The 16,502-nt window shown below is 32.2% G+C and overlaps 1 protein-coding gene across 4 annotated transcripts in view; it reads right to left on the reverse strand.

The window, feature by feature from the left end:
* Positions 1–16,502, reverse strand: part of KLF12 (Kruppel like factor 12) — a 539,816-nt gene that overhangs the window by 362,336 nt on the left and 160,978 nt on the right. For all 4 annotated transcript variants that reach the window (XM_031958477.1, XM_031958480.1, XM_031958475.1 and 1 more), the window contains exon 2: positions 1,744–1,807. In XM_031958477.1, the coding sequence (XP_031814337.1) occupies positions 1,744–1,776 (33 nt within the window). In that variant the 5' untranslated portion in view covers positions 1,777–1,807. The remainder of the gene's footprint in view (positions 1–1,743; positions 1,808–16,502) is intronic.

Genomic DNA, 16,502 nt, shown 5'->3' on the forward strand with positions numbered 1-16,502 from the left:
AGTTCCTAAAAATGCTTCCCTATTCAGAATCCAAATAAATGAAGTTAGGGATTTTCATAGTATTAGGTAAAAGTCTATTCCAACTCTTAAAGACAAACAATATTCTAATCAAAACATTTAGAGTCAATAAGCATATATGAAGTACCAATTATGTGCCAGTCACTATACTAAATTAATTCTATGAACAAAATTTTACCTAAGTTCAAAATAAAAATCAACAGCAATTAATGTATTAGCTATCTCAATATCACTGAATTTGTAGAATACCCAGTATGGAAAAAAGATCAGCAAAATGCAGAGAAATAATGCCACTGAAGGATATAAGTATTAAGGAGAATTTTCTTTGCTCTTTCCATGAAAAGGAAGAGTTATTAAAGTAATTAATTTAAATTAATGAGGCAGCCTATTAAGTAATCTATTCATTGTAATCTATAAAAAAAAATCCATAACTACATTCCCACAAAATAGCAATGACATGACTGTTCTCTGCTTTTATCTTCCCATTACTGTCATGATCAAGGAAGTCAGACCCAGAAACATATAACTTCTGAAACAAAATACTGATGCAGACAAATATATGGCCATGTGACAAATTAACATACCATTAAAACACTTAAGAAAATTTATATTAAAATCTTGTATAAAATGAATGTATAAAATTTGGATTCAAGGAGACTTGCCAGTATTTGTCATAAGTAAAGGAAAGCTTCAGGAACAAAATAAAATTTTTGCATATACTTAAATATAGCAAAGAGCAGGACTTTGTGATGTAGAGGAATTCCAGGCACAAGATATAAACTGGGCAAAGATTTGAGAGATAATGATATTGAATGAAAAGAACACAGGGTAATTTGCTTGAGAAAGATAAAGGAGGGCAGGAAAAGGAAGCAGGAGAAGAAATGGGATATCCTAGACACTCAGATGAGAAGCACCAAGGCAGTGGAATTCAGATCACTACTAATGTAAAAAACATTTTATCAAATTTCTGACTTTTGAACATGGTGTTCTTTAACAATATACAGAATAATCAAACTACTGTCTTTCACATTGTATAAGCTCAGATAAATTCAACAACAACAACAATGAAGAGATGCCCAGAATTTTGCTCACACTGTTGGAAATTCACACTTTTTTTTTAGTTTGTTTCAGTTAGTACTTATGCTTTTATAAAAGAAGCATTTCAGAATAATCTCCGATCTCTTAGGACTACTGACTACAGGTGTAAGAAGATAGCATTTGACAGCAATCACGCACCATATGGTGCTGATATTGGAACCATGCTAGTAAAGCTTGCAGTATATTAAACACAGTCTGCCTTTTTTCCCAATGATCAGTTGTAACAAGTGTTTCCAATTCCCCACCCCCAAAGATTTATTGGAGTTCTCCTTCTTAGAAACAATGCTACTGAAAAATAGGCACCAATTGCTGACTTCTATAGTATAATGGCTGATTGATTTTCACAGAAATATTTTTTTGCCTTTACCAAGAATTATATTTAAGCAGTTAAAATGAAAATTGTATTTCATGGATTGATTCTTATTGACCTTTAATTCAATATTCAGTCAGGCAAATTCATAAAGAAAAATGAGTTAGTCTTTATTTAAATTGCTAAGCTTTATTCAAAAAGAGTTGGCCAATAGTAAGGAATAAAATTCTGATTTGTTTTGAATGATGTAATTTGTTCCAATGAGAACCACTTATCACTCAATATTTTAGTACTTTTGATAGATTTTATAAACTAACCTTTATTGTTTTTCTCTTCATGTAGATATTCATTCATCCATTTGTTTCTAGAGTCACATCAATCCTGGCCAAAAAAAATACACATACAAAGCAAATGATGAGAAAATGGCATTCACAACAATAAATCTCTTTATATTGTATAATAATGTACCTATACAATACTTAGATACTTTCCACATTTAATTGAATCAGGACTAATGTGTTCAGGAGAATTCACATCTCACTATGCGTAATAAAGATATATGCTAAAAAATCAAGTATGTCTAGGACCTACCTAAGTTCACGAGTTTAGATATAATCAGGCCATATGCCTTAACACAAAATTTCATGTGAGTTTAGGATACTCCTGCATGGAGTAATCTAAAGCCTTCCAAGAAAGACAGAAGGTTGATTTTGTCAAACAAATGAACTAGAAGCTAATCTGGACTGTAATCTGTCTGAAAGTCAACAAGCATTTATTATGTGCTTATAAAGTGACAGATATTATTCTGAGTCCTAGGGATACAAAGCAAAAATGTTAAAATAAAGTTCCTTGCCTTCAAGAAACTCATGACCCAATAGAAGACTCTCTCTCCTTAAAGAGATAAACAACAGCCCTCCCAGAGGATATAGTCATCCTCAGCAATGTACTAAGCACGTAAAATAATTCAATAAATATTTGCCGAATAAACAAATGACTGACCACTTAGGAGTAGTTTCTCAAGAATGATTCAAGGAGAAAGAAAAATATATACAAAGGAGAAATGACAAGTGAATAAATCACGTGAATGACACAGTTTCATTAGAACTTGAGAGCAAGTCTTGTGTTTCATTCTTTGCATTTGCATCCCCCATGTTTATCACAATGCTTGATGTTTTGGTAACTCTCCCATATGATCAATTCTAACAAGTGTGCCCACCCCCAGCGATTTCTTAGAGTTCTCATTCTTAGAAACAATGCTATGCAAATAAGCCCCAATTGCTGACTTCTATATTAGAAATTAACCATAAAACACTATGATAAATTCAGATTACTGAAAGGAAGAAAAAGCAATGAATTGATAAAAAGCTCTGAGAACCAGTCTAAGATTTACCTAGACTTGATATAATAAGGAGAAGTGGTAGGTTTTTCAATAGCAGAGTACTAAAATGAAAAAGTCAACAACAAAATATGTTCTTTCCCAAACTAGAGTCTCGGGAACCGATTATAAAGAAGGTTGCTAGAGTAGTCCAGAATTAAGATGGTCAAAATATAATCTTGTTGGTGCTAGAAACTAGAAAGGAAGGGATACATATGTATAAAAGACAAAGAAGAGATAAAAAAAATGGCAAGAACAGCTGATGGTTGAATGAAATACAGTTAGAAAATTCTCAAATAATACCAGCTGGAGAATTAGATGACTTATAGAACTGTCAAAAAATGAAGAAATTTTTAAATGGTTCCTGCTTTTCATGGCAAATGCCATTTTTGCCTCGAAGGAAGTTGACAAAAATGTATGATTTAGTTAGTATTAATATTAATTGCTAGTAACAGACCGGCAAATACTTTAATTTTGACAAACCACATCTATAACTGATTCAGTCTCTTAAACACCGAAATAATTTAAATCAAAATGAAATTCTATGTGATTCAAAAAAAGCAGAAAATTCTCCAGAAACACTGACTTCATTGAGTGCAATTAAATATTGCAATATTGGCACATCCTAACTATTGTAGACTATTTGCTCCATCTTTGATGTATCTTAGAGACAGCCTTTTTGTTTAATCTTTCTTGGCATTAATCGAATTGCTTCAGAATTTCCATTTCATGAGGCACATTTTCTTTGGCATTTAGTTAAGCCAGCATATTAGACACTGTTGACTTTTTTTCTTTTTGGAATTGCACTCAGGAGGGGATACGCCTTCCAGTTCTTAGCAGCACCCACCCTGTGCCAATGTCTATATACTGTAGAATTGGGCCAGGTTTCCTGTGTGTGTAAAAAATATGTGCTTTCATGGCACACATCTGAAATAACTGAGAAAGAGCTCACTCATAAGACCATTAAATAAAATGTAGCAGCAGACTTAAAAGCTCCTTTGACCTATAAGTTATTTTAGATCTCAATATTTTTGTCAATTATTTCCTAAACTATATATCACATTATAACTTCTAATAATTAAATACTGAAAATTATATAAATAAGATATATGCATAAATGTACAAATATATTTATTTGGTTATCTATGTATGTATGTAGGGTGCTGATGTATGTTCCTCTATTATAACTTTCCTGAACTCACTCAGAGTCACAACCATGATGAGAGATTAAAGTAGGAATTGTTTCAAGATTGCAGTGGTCAAGATATAAGGAGCCTATCAATCATAGTTTTTAAACTAAGTACAGAAGCCCTGCTGAAAACATCAAATGACTAACCTACACAGACAGGTATTATGTATGTAATATTTCACCATATCTCTTTCTCCCTTTCCAATTTTCACAATACATAGAATCCAATAGAGTTAAAAATAATGAAAAATTTATAAATCAGTGTGTGTGTGTGTGTGTGTGTGTGTGTGTGTGTGTGTGTGTGTGTAAATATTTGCCTCTTAGTAGATTTGGATTTTTCTTATGAAAACAATTTCTTTGATTCCTCACTAAACAGTACATATGGGACAGGGAGAGATACTTGTTTGCCCTTCATTCTCAAAGAGCACCATGACAAAAGGAAGGAGTTGCCATGACATGTAAGTGAACTGGATTTAAGGAAGGAAGGGTTGGACCATGTCTCCTGCCTCACTTTCCCCTCCAGAGCCACTTAGGTCCAGTGTCAAGATATAGATCAGGATGATTGGAGATGGTCCTGGATGTAATGGGAGACCTTGGCCTTTTTAAGCTAAGATCTTCAACAGGTCTCAGTTTGACTGAGGCTGTGCCCATTCAGTGATTAAGTAGGGAATTAATGAAAAAAAAATCAAATGATGGTGGCTTAGCTGTACCAGATCTAAAATTATATTATAGAGCAGCAGTTACCAAAACTATTTGGTATTGGCTAAGGAATAGATTAGTTGATCAGTGGAATAGATTAGGTTCAAGGGATAAAACAGTGATTAAGTAGGTAATAACGGAGGCAGAGTGTCCTTTTTCACCTACCCCCCCCCCAAAATAAATAAATAAATAAATAAATGATCTGGGAAGAAAAGACCCTCAGGATTTCTGGTCAAAGCAGACAAAAATGCTATTTACATTCACTCTGAGTCAATAAGGCAAGGATATAATAAACTATGTGGACAGAGGGAAGGGGAAAGAAGAAAGGGAGGGAGACAGGGAGAGAGAGAGGAAGGGAGGGAGGAAGGAAGGAAGGAAGGAAGGAAGGAAGGAAGGAAGGAAGGAAGGAAAGAAGGAAGGAAGGAAGGAAGGAAAGGAAAGGAAAAAGAGTGGGATGGGAGGGAGAGGAAGGAGAAAGAGGGAGAAAGGTGGGAGAAAGGGGGGAGGAGGGTCATAAAGACTTCAAACAGAAGATGGTCTTTGAACTGAAGCATAACAGAAGACAAGGATTCTATAAGCAACGGTAGGGAAGAAATGCCTGAAATAAATTTAAAATGTCCAGAAGTAAGTCATGGAGATGGGAGATGGAGTTTCCTGTCATACAAAGATGCAAAAGCCAGTTTGGCCAAATCACAGATTAAGGAATGGGAGAAAGGAGAGTTATAATGGCTAATGATGTCAGAAGGATAAGTTGAAGCCAGATTATAAAGGGCTTTAGAACTTATATTTTATCTTAGAAGCTACAGAAAGTCACTGGAATTAAATTGATAGGGGAGTCACATGGTGAAAACTGTGCATTAAGAATTACTTAGGTCAGTGTTAGAATGGACTGGAGTAGTGAGAGACTTAACAGATTACGGCCAATAAGAGTTTGTTGCAATAACCTAGGATAGAGTTGATGAGGCCCTGATTTAAGGGGGTAACTATGTGAGTAGAGAGAAAGGTCAGATCACAAATAAATGAGAAATGCAAATCAAACCAACTCTGAAGCTGCAACTCAGATACACTTAATTAGCAAAGATGAAATAGGCAATGGTGGAAAGGCTACAGGGATTCAGGCACACTAAGAAACTGCAATTATTAGAGCTCTGAATTCTAGAAAGTCATTTGAAATATGTTGATAAAAAAAAATGACTCGTGTCCAAACCTTTTGACCCATAGATCCTACTTTGTTAGACTTTCTCTCAGAGGTCAAAGAAAAAAGGTTCTATCTATACCAAAATATTTATGACAAGGCTTTTGGGGGGATGATTCAGCTGTATAGTACATTAATTACAGCTGACCCCTTCTCTCTTCTCACACAGCCACTGCTTTCCTATAAGTCTTAATCATATCTCTACTAGGTTACTGCAAGGGCTTCCTGGTCACTTTCCTTGCCCCACTCTAGTCTATCCTCCATAAAGATGTCAAAATGATTTCCCTTAAGCATAAATGTGACTTAAGCATAAAATGTCACTCCTGTAATTCAGTCAACTCTAGTGGTTCCCTATTACCATACAGGATAACATAAATGCCATTGTCTAGCTGTTAAAACCCTTGATAAACTGCCCCAACCTATATTTCCAGTGAATATTACTCTTGCTTCCATATCCAACTAAAACAGCCTTTTCTTTTCTCTTCATACAGCACACTCTTATCTTTGTGCCTTTGCATTGGCCATTAACAATAATGGAAATGCATCCCTCCTTACTTCTGTCTCTATCATATCCCTCTATTTCTTCAAGACTTCACTTGAGCTTGAAGCACCACTTTTTATAGGAAGTTCTTTCTGATTTCCAGTTAGCGTCTTCCCTCCTAAAATACCTTGTATTTAACTTCTTTGTATTTATTCTTTTTTACATTTTTTTCTGTATATATTTATATGTTGTCTCTTCTGCTAAATATAAATTCAATGAGAATAGACATTGTTTTACAGTGCCTAGCAAAATAGTGCCTCACATAAAGAAGCCACTTAAATGTTTGTTGAATGACTGATGAATTCTCATTTTATCATGTTTTAGCACACTATGAATATGAAAAATTAAGAGAAGCATGGAAAGGCACATGAACTGCCAAAGAATGCAAACAACCAGAACCATCAAGTAAACCACGACCCTAAAACTGGCCCAGTGTAAATGAATAAAATCAAAACAACCCCCCACCCATAGACACATATATATACACATAATTCAGAAGTGGGGACATGGTGAGTATGAAATATTGCATATGCTGTCATATGTAACCAATGCATTGGTTGTTTTTGCTAAATTACTCTTTTCTGTAGGTTTTGTTTTTTAAATCTTGGTTATAAAGCATCTACTTAAGGAAGGGGATGAGGCATTCACAGATAAATGTGATGCAAAAGGAAAAGTTATCAATAAAAATGAGAGAAAAAAACTTATTTCTGATCTGATAATCCATTAAAGACATTTTGTACTTTGAATATGTTGAAGCAATCTAAGATCTGCTAATGAAAATTACTTAGGTTATACAAAACATTTTAGCATTTCCTTTTACAACAATGAAATAGATAAATTGACAAATGATTCAGATATTAATATCTCAGTCTTATTTAAAAGAACAAACCAACAGGTACAACTGAATACTTTCATACTTTTTTATACTTTTATTTTATTTATATAATATATTTATTTCTATATTATGTATTTTATTTGTATTTGTATATTTATATATATTTATTTTTTACTTTTATACTTTATACCACATGAGAAAAATAATCTTCCTTACACAAGGACAGAAGTTACTTCTTATTTCTTTAATTATTACAGAACACAAGAAAATGTCACTCTTCAACTGGCAGCTCTGGAATTCAATGGAAAAGAAGATTCCTTTATACTTGGCTTAAAGAGACTAATCATGGGGTACAAAAGATGAGTATTACCTATTCCTATTCAGATTCACAGTAAAATAGGGCCTTTAATTGTCCCAACAGTCTCTCAGAACCAAAAAACACAGGGCAGAAAGTGGAACAATATTATTAAAAGGTGATGTCTCTCCACTTACTAATAAGATTACTCCTCCCTACTCCACAGAGAGTCTTTCTAAAATGAACTGGCAAATCCTCCAAACACAAGTTTTAATGGCCATTGTCATCATCGAAAAGCATTTATTAAATAGCTAATCAGCTATGTCACGCTGTGCCAAGTTGTCTGGTAGAGGGAGATAATGGTTCCTAATCGTTACTAGATAAAGGAAATCGAACCTTTGGTCACTTGGATTTCACTAGTTTTTTTTTTTTTTTTTAAATCATTAATACAGAAAAGTATACGTTATTTATTAATTAAAGAAGATTTTCTTAAAAAAAAAAAATCTTCCTACCACTCTTCTTACATTGGTAGAACTTCAAAACATGTAGAAAAAATTTACCTGCCTTTCTTTCTTTTTTGCTAATATTGTGGAAGGGATTGCAGATATTCTGTTAGAGTCCTTGTTTTCTCAGACTCAAAGATTTCACATCATCAATGATGTTGCTCTTGACCACAGTGCTTCTGCTACTAAGGAATCCTATCACAGAATGGAGATATACTCCTAGACTCCTAGGACATCCTTAATCAACCCTTAAATTTATTAAATGCTCTAATACTTTGGTCTGCTTAAATATATTTATGGCAGGATCCTCTGAGATTGTTAAAATTATTTGAAGAAAGGCAGAAAAACATTTTATTTTAAAGGTGAATTAGATAATTCATATCATTCAAGCATCAACTACCACCACTCGCCCAAAACAGCTATCTTCTCTCTCTGGTCCAAGTAAACCAATTCCTTTTACTAATTGACAATCTAATTTGAAATCCAACTGTTCGATCTGTCTTTATAAAAGAATGTTCCATTAGCTATAATCTTTAACATTTATCAGCTTTAATAACACATCAAGTAATAAATGTTCATCTATAAACATATGGTAATTGAATTATTATACATGTATATATGTGTGTAGATCTGTGTGTACATGTCAATTCAGTCACCATAAATTTTCAAACCTGTCAAGTGTAAGAAACATGTTTTATTTGTGCATTTTTGAGATGCTACATAATAGTGTAGTGTTTGAGCTTGTTCTCAGACAGACTTGTGGCACACAAGATGCTTTTTTTTTCTCTTATTTTTGTTCTACTGACCTATTTTGGAAACTAAAAGTATCTAAAGATGAATCTAAATATTCCTGAAGATATTTGCAATCTTAAATGCTGTGTTTCCTTATCTATTTTGACTTAAAATGAAAAAAGCTAAGACATAAAGCAAGATGTTTGTTGCTAGGTAACAGGTGACACCTACTGTAAGTGTTCTGAACTCATGCAGTATGAGATTGATGACATGTCCTACACTGAGAGATGACAGACAGGTTTTCATTGGACATGCATTTTCCTTGGGGAAAAGCAACAGCGTTCAGATGTCATTGTCTTTCTAAAGCAGGCGCTATGAAGGCTGAAAGCCCTGTCTTAGCTCAAAGTATGAGTGAAGTAATATTTATACAGAGCAAAAGGACATAGCTCTTTTACTCAAATTGCAATTTGCTAGGAGCCTAATATGAAATCTATGCTGTGTCTTAACATAAGAAATACTGCAGAGCTGTGAATAGAGATCCAGGTCTAGAATCAGGAAGATGTGAGTTCAAATCTTGCCTCTAACACAGTAGGTGTATGACCATGGATAAATCACTATCATTTAGTACTTCAACACATTCTCTATGATAATAAAATACAGAAAAGCTTCTAGTCTTCATCAGAGGAGATAACTGCTACACTGGGAATTCCTCATACCAATGAAATCACAGGTGTGGATCAATATATATTTCATATATTATATTCATATTTCATATGAGCATATAGAAATGTGAATGTCTCTGCTCCCTCAAAACAAAACATTTAACTTCTCTGGGGCCAAGTTTCCTCATCTGAAGATGTGAGTGTTTTTCCTGTCAGAATCCTAAGAAACTCTCCCTCTAAAAAATTCTAGGAGCCAATATAACCATGTATACTAAAATTATAACTAAAAATTATTTTTAGGCTAAAGAATATACAAAACTACTATTACTACTACTGCTGCTGCTGCTGCTGCTGCTACTACTACTGTTACTGCTGCTACTATTGCTACTATTATTGTCACTACTACTATTACTGTTACTGCTGCTACTACTACTGTCATTACTATTACTACTGTTATTTTTATTACTACTATTGCTGTTATTGCTACTACTACTCCTGTACTGCTGCTGCTACTATTACTGTTACTAGTACTACTACTGTTACTGCTGCTACTACTGTTACTACAACTATTACTGTTACTGCTACTACTACTACTGTTATTATTACTGTTACTACTACTACTACTACTACTACTGTTATTATTACCACTATTACTATTACTACTACTACTGTTATCTGCTGTTGCTACTATTACTACTGCTGCTGCTACTACTACTACTACTACTATTGCTGCTGCTACTATTATTGTTACTAGTACTACTACTGTTACTGTTATTACTATTATTGTTACTGTTGTTACTACTATTACTGTTACTACTACTACTACTATTATTACTGTTAACTGTTGTTGCTACTATTACTACTGCTACTACAACTATTACTACTGTTACTGCTGTTGCTTTTCTTACTGTTATTACTATTATTGCTGTTATTGCTACTACTGTTACTATTATTACTATTACTGTTATTGCTACTATTACTACTACTACTAATGTTAACTGCTATTGCTACTATTAATACTGCTACTACTACTACTATTACTGCTGTTATTAATACTATTATTACTGCTGTTACTGCTACTGGTACTACTATTACTACTGTTACTAGTACAGTTAATATATATTCTTGCTACTATTATTTCTGCTACTACTACTGTTACTGTTACTGTTACTACTACTACTTTTACTACTGTTACTGCTACTACTACTATTACTGTTACTAGTATTACTATTGTTACTACTGTTACTGCTGCTACTATTATTATTGCTGCTGCTGCTACTACTACTACTACTATTACTACTGCTACTACTACTTCTACTGTTACTACTAATACTACTACTATTATTACTGCTACTACTACTACTATTACTGCTGCTACTACTACTATTATTACTACTGTTAACTGCTGCTACTGCTACTTCTACTATTACTATTGTTACTACTAATCCTACTACTATTACTACTGTTAACTGCTGCTGCTACTACTACTACTATTAACTACTGTTACTACTAATATTACTACTATTACTATTGTTACTGCTACCTCCCACTACTACTACTATTACTACTATTGCTGCTGCTGTTACTACTACTATCAACTATAAAATAACAATAATGTGGACATGCGTAGTTAGCTTCAAAGGCGTTACAAATTTCTTTTTTAATTTGAGAAAAAGTATCATCTTGAAAAAAGCAAAAAATTTTATCTTGAGTAAAACAAATATTATCAATTTACAAAGAAAGCTTCATAAGTTAAATGAGTCACCCAAGATCATATAGCTAGTAAATGTCAAGAGTTTTGTCTCAAACTAACGTCTCCTGATTTTAAAACAATTATTGCATCCACTTTATTTAATTATAAAAAGTTAAGACGTTGTCACTGTAAGTTTATCCTTTGGCAAAACTTTTTATCAGATCAGCTTAGTAACAAGTAACAACTTAGCACAATGAGATGATACAAGTTGACCCAAAGAAAAGGAAAGTCATGGCCATACAAAACCCACAAACTGGAAAAGTATTTTCTTGGAAAACTAAGATCTCAAGCATTATTAATTATTATTATCTATTAAATATGAACTCTTGAAAAACTTTATATTTATTAAGGAATTAAAATAACTATTCTCTAATAGGAATTTCATGGTGTTTCTGGGGAAAATACTGTGACTGCTCAGAAAACTCTTGAATTTTAAGGAGAGAGTAACAAAATGAAGAATGAAAGGATTCATCTAAGATAAAACTCACCTGAAAATTAAAAGTAGTTATTTAAGTCATAAATTGACCTAAATATTTAAATGTCATTGCTATTTATATAGAAATCTGTATTTTATAATCACTCAAAACTATGTTATTTTAAGTGTTTTAGAATATTTTCATTTTAATCATAATTCTCACCTAAATATAAGATATTTTAAATGTTAATGTGCACATTATATAATTTTAATTAAAAAATGCAGCCCTTAAAAATCTATTTAAAAAACAGAATAGTTTACACAAACTAAGGATGGAGAAACACAGAATGTTAACCATAACTATATATTCAAAATGGATTTCCATTTTTACCATTTATTGGTGGACTTGAAAACTCAAACTAAGTAGTTAAAGAATTTGAAGAAGTCTATAAATAAAGAACTACAAGTTATAAATGACTACAATGAAAGCATGCTCCACTTCATTTATAGATATTCATTTATATATAATTTAAGAAATATAAAAATGAAAATCAGAAATACGAGATTTTATATATCACATCATCCACACTGTAAATATGAAATAAAAGTGGGAACAGTCACTGTTGGATGATACTATGAGAAAATAGACATATTGATGCTCTTGCCAGTACCCCTGATTCAGAAATTACATCACTGAACATATAGTGCAATGAAGTTAGAAACAGAAATAAAAGTCAAATATAACCCTAAATATTTCATAGTAGCAATCTTTGAAGTGGCAAAGACCTAAATAAGATGCTAAAGACTGAAGAATGGCTTTTAAAAAACAAACTAAGCATATTAATATAATGTAATATCATAGTGTAAGAAAGGAGGATTCTAAGTTATTCAGAAAAATGTGAAAAAAACACAACAGGTGCAGATCAAAATAAGCAGAACCATATATACAATACCTACCTTAGTGAAAATGAAAAACTAATAAATTAACATTTTAATTAAAATTGAATTGAAATGAAAGCTGAAGTTGAATTCTAGAGACTAGAAAAATGAAGATCTTAGAGATGAGATAATAAAATATGTCTCCTTCCTTGGTGATGAGGCACCTACTATGATAGGATATTGTATAAATGTCAGATAGCTCCTCTATGACACATGCTTTTGAGTAATTGTTTTACTTTGTCACAAGTAAGTTTTCAATCTAAAGGAAAATGTGGGAAATAACTATGATATATAGACAAAAAGCATCAGTAAAATATTTTTAAATATCAGATTCATAGGTCTGCATATTTAACAGAGTCCTTGCATTTGTGAAGTTCAACAATAGGTAGTAAGCAAAAAGATGATGATAGTTATATAATCAGATATTTTCTTTTGATAAGTAAAATTAACAGAATATGAAATAGCTCACTTAATTATTGGTTATCGTCATGATTAAGGGTTCTTAGAAAATCAAAATGATATTTGTTAAGCCTGACAAAATGATAAATTATGTTTATTCTTTTGCTCGCAGTGCTAATTAAGAAGTATATTTTAAGCATATTTTCAGTGAATTAAGAGCCTTTGATAAGAGCAGTTTTTAAAAAAAATTACCAATCATAGGAAAAAAAAGAGAGTAAATAATCTAATAATGTGCTAAGCATATTTATATTTTATGGTTAACAATGAGATCTTTCTATTGATATAAACTCAGATAGATATTTATTTGAGGGCAGCTAGGTGGTACAATAGATAGAATGCCAGGCCCAGAGTTTACTGAGGGTACACTAATTTGCCTAAGGACCCCAAAAACAATAAGTGATAACGACAAAATTTGAATCTAGGTTCCCTGATTCAAGAACCCAAACACTTTTCACAGTACCCACACTGAAATAGTGAATATTGAAGAATTGAGAAACCCAAAAGAAGAATTCCATGAACTGATACACATTGATTTAAGCATAACCAGGAAAATAATAATACAATAATTACAATGATGGAAATGGAAATTACAAATACAAAATTCTAACACTGAATATTAATTAAAATGAACAAATCTGTCCTTGATGGAAAGTTGAGAAAACATTCCTCTTTTTTTTTTTCTGGCAAAGAGGAGACAAGAGGAAGGATTATCAGGGTCTTCTGATATGCTGATTAATTTTTCTGTAGTTTTCCTCTTTCTTTATATCCAAAAGCTAGAATACATGTATATATACTTAAGTATATATACATGTATTCTAACATATATATATATATATATATATATATATCTTTAACTTTCTCTTTAGATATATGTGTGTATAATATGTATGTGTGGTTGTGTGTGTATATAAAAACAGTGTAAAAAATTGGTAGCAATAAAACACTTTTAAGAGAAAAAAATTTTTTTGAAGAAAGCACTATGTAGAGGACAAATTGTGGTACCTGAACATAACAGAATGCTACTATACCATGAAAAAGATGAAAATGAATAATTAAGAGAAGCCTGGTAAGATTTATATGAACTGGGGCTGCAAAGTGAACCTGTACACAGAATCAGGAAAACATTATGTGCAATACCTATAACAAAATAAATGCAATGTGTATATGTGAATACTTTGTCATTATAATTACCAAACTTAGGCTTGCAGAAAAGTTAGGAAAATGTATATTCCTTTCTTTTTTTTAAGATGTGGATGGACCAGGGGGAAAGAGGCTATAGGTACAGAAAAGTATATAAATTTAATCTTTTGAATACTTTTACTAAACTATTTTTTCACTCTTTTTTATTCTTTGTTCATGAAAAGAATCACTGGGTAGGGAAAAGAGAAAAAATATAATGTGAAATAAAAATGATGGAAAACTAAAGGATAGTAAAGTTTCAGTCATATAATTTCCCAAATGACATCCAGTTTAATGTATTCAAAATAACATCAAAGAAGGTCAACTCCTTGTTCATAGGCAATGCTCATCTAAAGCATATGTATGTACCAATGGGCCTATCTACAGTAGTGTGGGAATTACTTGTCAGAAGCATTTATTTTGTTATTTAATTTTGTGACAATAAAAATCATTCCTAGTACTAGGAAAAACACATATGCAAGACTAGATGGAACCAGGTATTGGTTTTTCCTTCAGTTTTCTTTCAATCAAGTTCTGGATTAAATTCTATACATATATGTTACATGACTTTTCTTGTTATTTAAAAAAATAGATAATTACTACATGAAAAAATGCAAATGTAGCCCTTAAAGAACATACATTAATGACAGAGATAATTGCAATGCAGAGAAAGTTAGGAGTTTCAAATAGCATTCAAACCCGCAATCATACAGGATCAGTTTTTTTTTTTTTCTCACAGGAAAGTGTGGTAGAAAATGGGGGGAAATAGTCAAGAAATTAAAACATATAAAAGGAAAATGGCCAAATTAATTCCTCAGAAAACAAGCAAAGACACCTCTTCCAATGTCTTGGGAACTTCCTATAACTCAAAATTCAATGATATATTATAAGAACTTGTCCAAGAACCAGCCTAGCTCATCACCAAACATTTGGTCAAGAATTAATGAAATGTTTTTTGGAGTTTTTTTTTTAATCCTATTTTTTCAAAATACAAGCAAAGATTAAAACAAAATTGCTGTTACACATTTTCCTCCCTCCCTTTCCTCTTCCCCTCTCTCCTCGAAAGCAAGTAATCCAATACAGATTAAACATGTGCAATTCTTCTAAACATATTTCCACATTTACCATCATGCACAAGCAAAATCAGATCAAAAGGATAAAAAATAGCAAAGAAAAAAAAAAAGAAAGCAAATAACAAAAACAATAAAAAAGGTGAAAATGCTATGTTGTAAGCCATATTCAGTTCCCATTTCTCTCTCTGAATGCAGCTGTTTCTCTCCATTGCAAGTTTATTGGATTTGACCTGCATCATCTCATTGTGGAAAAAACCCAAATCCATCACAATTGATCATGACATAATTTTGTTGTTGTTGTATACAATATTCTCCTGGTTATACTCATTTCATTCAGCATCAGTTCATGTAAATCTCTTCAGGCCTTTCTGAAATCAGCCTGCTAATCATTAATCAAATGTTTTAATCATGGTAATCCATAAAGGGGATCAATTAAGGAAAAAAGAGAGTTACAATCTGCCCTCATAGAAAGAGGGAAGATCATTGATAAAATGAAAGATCCCCAATGAAATGTCATTTTCCAAAGATTTTACATGTGCCTTTAGCAGTATGAATATAAAACTGAGCCAAATAACTATTTTTCAGTCTTTCTTATGAATTTAACAAACCCATTATATATTTACCCAAAAGTGGGATAAAAATGCTCTATGATAGAATATGTGTGTGTGTGTTTTTTCCTTTTATGTTGTCCAAAACGTCAAAATTATTCTGGAAAAAAATATAATAGGTATGAAATATTAGGCAGGCACACCCGAACAGTAGTTTCAAAACAAAATTTGCCTAATTGCAGGTTCAAAAACGATTCTGTAGATAAATAAAATGAAAGTAGCAGCACATAAGTGTAAAAGAAAATTGTTCTTACTTGTCTAAGTAATATATAGACTTCTATAATGTTAGAGCAGCTGTCAAATCTGAAATAAGCTTGTCAAATACTTACTGGCAGTGGACAAGTTTAAGTGTTCTATTATTTTCATCCAAGAACGAGAAAGTACTTTTACATTTTAAATTAACTAAATATACTGTAAAATGTAAAGGGGAAAAAAAGGCATTTGCTATTGAAAGATATCTGCTTTTTATATTGTTTCCAAAGGTGAACGGGGGCAGTCAACTGCCTGTATGTGGTTTATACTAAACACAGCATCAAAGATCTGGGGCATAAGAGGTTACAGATCAAAGAACTAAAGCCAGATCGCTTCCTGTACGAAATCGTGATGTCACCATGTCAGTGCAGT

The sequence above is a fragment of the Sarcophilus harrisii genome, chromosome 3, assembly GCF_902635505.1.
Source record: "Sarcophilus harrisii chromosome 3, mSarHar1.11, whole genome shotgun sequence".
Classification (NCBI taxonomy): Eukaryota; Metazoa; Chordata; class Mammalia; order Dasyuromorphia; family Dasyuridae; genus Sarcophilus; species Sarcophilus harrisii.